We start from the raw sequence: 8,001 nt of genomic DNA, 5'->3' as shown, positions 1-8,001 counted from the left end.
TCAACGTAGTCAATACAGTCAACTCCATTTTCTTACTCATCTGCAAATTCAATCAGTTGTCCAACTCTATGTTCAAAATTATTTTAAACCACAATACAGTCAACTCCATTTTCTTACTTAAACAAAGTTTCTTTCTTTAAAATCTACCTACTTATGGCAATGCACTTTTGGCTTTTTCCGATCAATTTAGAACATTTTGAAAATTCTTCCTAATAAGCTTTTACCTATGTTTTGTATTTGGATAGCATCACTATAATTGGCTAAACTTTTGAACATAGATTGTTATAATAGAAAGAAACACAAGTAAAATGCTAGAAAAAAAAAGCAATTAATGTACGATGTTATTCAATGCATACAGAGGAGATCAGAAAAGAGATTATAAAATCAAGTAATGCATAGCTTAAAAATATTGAACGAAAATGACTGATACTTTAAATTGTAAGGATAAAAACTAAAATGAAATAGTTATTTTTGAATTTCATCAGACCTAACTTTAGATCAGAGAATAAAATAACATAAATGTGTTTTTTTTTGAAATCAGATACTATCACATTGAGAATCATTACATACCTAATATATTTTTCAAAACTTAGATAGACATTAAACATTGGATTTACTCCGCTTTGCTTCAAGATTGTTAATGCATGCAACAAATTATAATCACACAATCTAAAATTTGATAATAGTAATAAATGCCAGAACAAAAGTAATGCGTGAGAGTATTGAGTTATGTATCTACATAAGTAGTCTTTGTGTAGAAAAATATCTCAAAATTGGTCCTTGTGACAAAACAAAAAGATTACTAAGTTGCTCTCCATAGTATAAAAACATTACAAAAATGGTCCATGTTGAAGAAAAAAGTTTACATAATTGGTCCTTATATAGAAAAACATTACAGAATCAGAATTGTATGTTAACTTATTTTACAATTAAGGCATTGTACCTCAAAAGTAACATCAAAATCGACTCATTAAAAAAAACTGGTAGTTTCATTTTATTTACTTCTTTTTATAGTTTATTTTAGCATATTTCATCCATAATCTAGTTAATTTTCATGCATATTTCCCTTTTTGTTATTTTATGACTATTTCGAGTACTTTCGAATCTTGTGAGCATAATTGCAGGTTTTCGGGTCTAGCGGAGCGGGAGTGTTCGGGATGTATGGGAAGCGATGAGATTTGATAGGCAAAAATGATGTTAGGCTTGGTGATTGTGGAGATGATGCATGGAGCGAGCTTGATGGTTATTTGAAGGTTTGGAGAGAAATAAACTTTAAATTTGCAATACGCGGGAGTTTATTCGAGCGTGCGTAGATTATTTACCGGGCGAGTTTGGAGGATTTGGAGAGGCCAAATTGGGCTTAAAATGAATAAAAACTTGAAGAAAATGGGCTAGGAGGTGATTGGATTCGATCTGGGCTAGTGGGACATGCTTTGGAGGCCCAAAATCTCAAAGAAGCCCATGTCAGGCACCACCTGCGCAACCCACCCGCGCAGCAGCACGCGGGTCGCGCAACCTCCTGCAGGGGCAATTTCGGAAATCCATTTGGAAGGCTATTTGAGGAAGGTTGGTGCCCATCTTTTGGAGACTCTTGGACATCCGATTTTTGGAGATTCTCTCTGGAGTTTTGAAGACTTTGGAAGGCCAAGAACACTTGAAGAACATCATATTTTTACCTCTTGATTCTTGCTTAATGTTTGGTACAATTTTCTCTAACTTTGTTTCTTTGGGTTTAGCCATGCTTGGCTAAACTAATCTTGGTTGACTTTTGGTTAATCCTTTGAAATTTTGTTGAATGTTGAAGAATCCATGAACATGTTCTTAAATCTTTATGGGAATGTTTTGTGTTTTAACATCTTATCACTACTTGTATGTTTTAGTTCATGAGTTTAAATGTGTTTGTGGTGATTAGTTGGCTAATTTCTTGATTAAGTAAAGGATCCTCAAATTAGCAAGCAACAAATGATTTTTGTGTTGTTTTTGCTTCACACAATCATAAAAACATTTCCTCCAACATGGTGGTGAAAGCATTTGACCCCTCTTGGATTTGGTGACTTTTTGGTTCTTAATGCTAGTTGACTTTCACTAATTACATGCTATTTGGAATTAGTGACTTTGACTAAGGAAATTGTTATGAGCTTCTCTAGCCATTTCAACAATTAAGAAAAGTCTAGGTAATCTCAAGCTCCTTAGATTACTATAGCCAAATTAAGGATTTAAATCAAAGTATTGCACCATTGGATTCTAATGATATGTTCATCAAAAGTCAAAGTGAGGAAACTTTAAGTCAACCATCTCTCCCTTATTGATTTTACATCAAACTCTTATTTTTGTTGCATTTGTCTATTTAAATCATAGTTAATTCTAGTTTGTTTCAAGTATTTCAAAACACCAAAACCCCCCATTTTATTTTTATTGTCATTTTACAAGTATTTTTACAAAGAAATTTTTCAGAGTTATAAATTGAACCAATCTCCGTGGATTCGATCCCTTTACCACTATACACTATTTTAGTGTGTAATATTTAGGGTTATTATTTGTGTTGGCCTCGACAACCACCAAAAACATACCTCCATCTAAATTCATCTCCAACCTAAACACAAAAATAAATAAATAAAAGTCATTAGTTTCATTGTTTAAAATTATATTTACACTTTTTTACTATAATTAAAATTACTTACCTATCCACCATAAACATAACCTACGTTAACTCCTGTTGGCATGCACATGTAAAATATTCCCAACCAAGTTGTTCTCTGTAAAAAAAGATATATATATATTGTTTGAATACAGGGGTATTTCCATCATATGTATAAATAATAGGTGATAAGTCTTGTCCATAACCTCAATTTTAAACTCTTCTAAACCTTGTCCAAAATGGTTTGAAAACCTTTTCACTGAAATTTCTTAACCTTTGGGAAGGTTACCCTGCTAAGATTCTCAACTTACTACGGCTTATAACTAAATTGTATATAGAGGTACTAAATAACTGAAAGAAATTTATATATGTCATACCTTGTATACAGGCCCAAACTAACTTTGACAACTCCAAAAATGAATATCGTCTTTTGCAAATTATTGAACCAAGAGTGTTAAGATAAGGGAGTGTTGAACAGTTATAGGTAGTAGCTGAGCTTGCATAGAGATGCCTTGACTTAGCAGGAGAAAATAGATCTACTATGAGAAAGGTGACAATGGAGCTAGAGATCCTTATGTTCAACAATGAATGACTAAAGAATGTGGAAGCTTAATTCCAGAAATTGAGAAATTTGATCCTACCTCTTTCATCGCATATAACACAAATGTAAAGCGAACTTCCATGCTTATTCTTTGGTGAAAACTCTTCATCACCAAGTTATCATTTCCAACTTTTGGGTTGCACCTATCTGCAATGTTTATTTTATGTCTTATCATATGATACAATAATGTTTGGAATGAAAAGATATAATCAGAATTGTACAAAACTTTAAAGGAAAAAGTGTTTATATATTTGCAGTATCTATAATAATTTAGCTAGTCTATTGACCAAAATTTTGTAACGAATATAGGTAAGGGCCACACAAGGATCAATAAAAAAATGTTTAAAATGTATTTGATAAAATGAAAGAAAAAAATAAAGAAAGAAATTTTTAAAAAGTCACGACCTAATGGGGGAAAGCCTCGTTTGCTCCTAGTGAATTAAAAAAAAAACATTTAAAACTCTTATAACAGATAAATGAAAAACCAAGGAAAAAATGATGGAAATTCAAAACTTTAAAACGGGTTCTTGAGCTTTTGTTATGTTCTTTGACTTTTTATAGTCAACCCATTGTAGTCTCAATTTCCCAGACTTAAATTCCATACTTATCAGCCATGGCTGCAGCTGCTGCTACTGCGAACACCAAATACTTATAAATTCCTTCTAATTTCCCGGTTAAACCTGTTTTCCCATTGCACAAATGGCACATCAAAATTAAAATGTCGAAATAAAAGAAAAATAGTCGACTTACATAGTGAAAAAAAAATCAGGACAATGTATATTAAACTAACATTAGACTAAACTAACACTTGACATAGAATAAGTTATGTACAATAGTGTAGATGTGTCTAGAAAAGTAAAAAAAAAAAATGAGCTATGTAGATGCCAAAAAACCACAAAACATAAAGAATAGGTTAATCAATTACAATGTCAAATTCCATGCACATAAATAATATGTGATGCTCTAAACTAAAACTAAAATAACACTTAACATATCCTAAACTATGTATAGGTATGTCTAGAAAATTAAAAAACTTAGCTATGTACATAGCATTAAACGAACACTTCGCATATCAAGTGAAGTACTGAATCATCAATATTTAAAAAGGAAAGATTAATTGATTGGTAGTCTCTTACCGATTACCGCACTACTACAACAACAACCTTTTACGACACGCAATGTGTGTTGTAAAACGCTCAGACGACACACAAATGCGTGTTAAGGAAGGTCATGTCATAACGAAAGACGACACGCTTTTGCGCGTCGTCTATTTACGACGCGCATTGCGTGTCAAGGAAGGTCATGTCATAAAGGAAGATGACACGCATTTGCGTGTCGTAAAATTACGACATGCGTTTAGGACACGTATTGCGTATCATTAAAGCACCTGTCATAACCGAAAGATAAGCGGAGGAGACTCGATACAGGGGAGGATAAAGGGACCGGTGGTGGAAAGATCGGGAAGTAAAATCTTAGAGCAAACTAAAATAAACGAAAGATAAGCGGTGGAGTGGAACATAAAGGGAAACTGATAAGGAAGAAAGTCAATTGGGTTAAGAGATGGTGACCCTGGAGTAACTAACCGTAGCCGACGTTGAAGGAGCAACAATAAAGAGAGAAAAATGGCGACAAGGGAAAGAGAAAGCAGCCAATAGTGGAAGAGTCTAGAGACGGTGGGGAATATTGGATTTGAAAGCGGTGACAACAATCGATTTTTGGGGCGGTAGGAGGACACTCATTCAGAGTAGTATAGACAGACACATGTGAGGGGGATAAAGTTACAACCCCTTAAAGTGTTGGTCCAAATATGTGAAGACATGACTCACCGATCAATGACAGGGTTAAAATCCTAAAATCAAGGTAGAAAATGAAAATATTTAAATTTGTGGACCAAATATGTCAAAAAAGCATCAAGTTTACTTTTCCTAAGATCAGACTTCTTTTTTATATATATATATATATATATATATATATATATATATATATATATATATACCATTTTATTGTGAGTAAAAAAATAGTTATTTGTTAAGTAACTCAACTACACTCATTTTTGTCATTTTTGTGTGATTATCATGTTTTTATTAATGGGAAAAGGGTGTTTTAGATCTTGAATAGTCAAAATACCTGTGATTAAAACATTGCAACTTCATTCCTCTCCAATAGAACCATTTGCTCTTCCGATAAAGAGACAGTCGACCACGAACAGAACCCTAGGCTGGTAATTTTACCAATTTAACCTCCTCCATTGCTGTCAAAAAGCTAGTTTCTCCTTCAAAGCTTCATCAACAAGCAAGTGAATTCCCATGCGGAAAAAGTTCCCTTTGCTTAAAAGCCAAGTCAAAGTTGCATTATGGTAAGGTACCAAAAATTTGGCAAATAGATTCCTTTCTTCTTCATTTTCCATTTTCATATTTTAATACTGATGCTTCATATCTACTTTCTTTCAAAAAAATGGCATCTCTTACACCAGGAGTGCTCCTGAAACTACTTCGAACAATCAATTCCAACATAAAAGTTCGTGGTGAATATCGATCCATCCTCTTGCAAGTGATCAGCATTGTTCCAGCTCTAAACGGATCCGAACTATGGCCAAACCATGGCTTCTTCATCAAAATCTCAGATTCATCTCATTCCACATACGCATCACTCTCAAAACAAGACAACGAACTCATTTTAAACAATAAACTGCAACTGGGTCAATTCTTTTGGATCGATAGAATGGATGTTGGAACTCCAGTTCCAGTTCTTGTCGGAGTTAGGCCTGTTCCAGGAAGACATCCGTTTATTGGGAACCCTAAAGATTTGATGCAGATGTTAGACCCATCTGAAGCTTTGAAGTCCAGTGATCAAATGGTGGAGGCGAAAGAGATGATAAAAAAGAAAATTGTGATCAAAGAGGAGAAAGTTACAGTTGCTTCAAGGTATTTGCAAGGTATTGTGGCAAAAAACGATGGTTTAAAGAAAGATGAGAATGAGTGTGTCAAAGAACCATTAACGATTAAGCAAGAAAACATCAAATCAAACTCGCTGCAATTGCCAAGAAGGAGAAACAAAAAAAGTTCTCCAGAAACAGTTTCATGGTCCTCTCTGCCTTCTAAGCTGCTAAATCCTGCCAAGGTATCTTCAGAAAATTTGTCCAAATTAAATTATTTGAAAATTGAATTAAACGAGTTGTTTACATGTCTGAATATAACAAGGGAATGATGCGAAGGAGAATGTTAGCTTCGCTTGTAGCAGATGAAGCTCAAAAGGAAGCCATAAAAGCAGCAAATCTTGTCAAATGCCTCCAGTAAGTTGTTTTGTAGGCAGTTTAGAAGAACTGAAAACGAAAATATATCTAACAATTTTTTATTGTAAATTCTCATGTCAGAATGTTTGGTGAGCTTTGTTCATCCGCATCACATGCAAAACCCCACGAGTCTCTGACCAAATTCTTTTCACTTTACGCACTGATAGAAGTCAAAGAACAAGAAAATGACAGTATTGTCCCCACGAAGGACAGATTGTTTCATGATCAGTTTTCAAGTAACTCGGAAGCACCAGAAAATACAGAAAAATCTGGAAAAAAGATAGGGATTGCTCGAGGTAAAAGTATACCGAAGACTCCAAAGATCACTTCAATGGAGCTAAGTGTTTCTGATAAACTGGAATGGGCAAAAGGAGATGGTTTGAAAGAGGGGAAAGAGTTAAGAGAGATGTTGTTAGAAGAAACGGAATCATGGTTTCTAGAGTTCTTGAAAAGAGCACTAGATGTCGGGTTTCAAATGGGGAATCTTGAAACAGTCAAAGGGAAAGGGAAAATTAATCACAATAATAATGTCGGAAATAAGACTGAACCAAATAATCAGATTGCTGTGACATTGTGTCAACTCAAGCTAGCAAATGAGTGGCTGGATAAATTAAGAAGCAAGATGATGATGATTTCCGAGAGAAAAGAAGTTGTGGTGGATACCATCGATCGTTTGAAGCAAAAAATATATACTTGTTTGCTTGTCCATGTAGACTCGGCTGCTTTTGCTCTAGAAAAAAACAGATTAGATCGTGTATAAACCAATGGACTTACCTTAATTTATTCAAAGTAACTTTTATATTACATGAATTCTTTATTTCTTAACAAAAAAATCAAGATTCATGACTGACTATATACTACTTGTATATTTATGATTTGTAAAGATTTGTTTGATCATACCTGTGATTCCATTGTGAAGAATCTAAGGAAAAAGGTTCAAGATGGAGAGCTAGTGTACATGCGAAATCACATGATTGAATCAATCCGATCTAGCATGTACCCTGCTTCTCCAGCATGAACCGTCTCCCTAACTAAGAAGTCCCGGAAGATACTTTAGACAAAACAAACATAGTTGATTAAGTAGATTTGATTTACGTGTGTTATATAGAATGCAATGTTAACTTCTTTTGAGGTGGTATTAAGGAATTGGAGGTAGAAAGGTTAGGTGTGTTGGTGATAGTGTAGTCTAAAGCAAGTAGGTGGGGGTGTTAGAGGAGAAGAAGTTATTAGGTTTGGTGAGTGTTGAAGTTTGGTTGCCAAAAAAGGGAAGTGATTAGTTATCTTAGGCGTTTATTAATAAAATTCGACTAGACCAAGGTCAGGTCCACACCTACCATTCACATCCTCTTTTTGCTAAGATGATCAAACACATCTATCTGTTATTTAAAGGAAGCTGTTTTTAAGTTTAAATAAAGAAAAAACTCTCCTAGACCATATCAAATGGTCGAAGGTTATATCCAAAATGCACCG

General features: G+C 34.1%; 1 protein-coding gene and 1 long non-coding RNA gene across 2 annotated transcripts; one reads left to right on the top strand and one right to left on the bottom strand.

Annotated features, from left to right (window-relative positions):
- Positions 1–2,409: 2,409 nt before the first annotated feature.
- LOC145068338 (uncharacterized) lies at positions 2,410–3,373 on the bottom strand. The gene is made up of 3 exons (XR_013688960.1): positions 2,845–3,373; positions 2,682–2,756; positions 2,410–2,593 (listed from the first exon to the last, which is right to left on the bottom strand). It is a non-coding gene; the product is annotated as an uncharacterized LOC145068338 (long non-coding RNA).
- Positions 3,374–5,625: 2,252 nt separating this feature from the next.
- Positions 5,626–7,335, top strand: LOC145087009 (protein CORTICAL MICROTUBULE DISORDERING 1). The gene is made up of 3 exons (XM_079024905.1): positions 5,626–6,359; positions 6,440–6,531; positions 6,613–7,335. Exons 1-3 carry the CDS (start codon positions 5,694–5,696, stop codon positions 7,289–7,291), a joined length of 1,437 nt encoding a protein of 478 aa, XP_078881031.1. The 5' UTR covers positions 5,626–5,693; the 3' UTR covers positions 7,292–7,335.
- The last annotated feature ends 666 nt before the right edge of the window (positions 7,336–8,001 follow it).

The sequence above is a fragment of the Lactuca serriola genome, chromosome 1, assembly GCF_051521515.1.
Source record: "Lactuca serriola cultivar US96UC23 chromosome 1, Lser_US96UC23_V15, whole genome shotgun sequence".
In the NCBI taxonomy this organism is placed as follows: Eukaryota; Viridiplantae; Streptophyta; class Magnoliopsida; order Asterales; family Asteraceae; genus Lactuca; species Lactuca serriola.
Note: the sequence above shows the minus strand (reverse complement) of the source record. Positions and strands in the feature narration are given on the sequence as shown.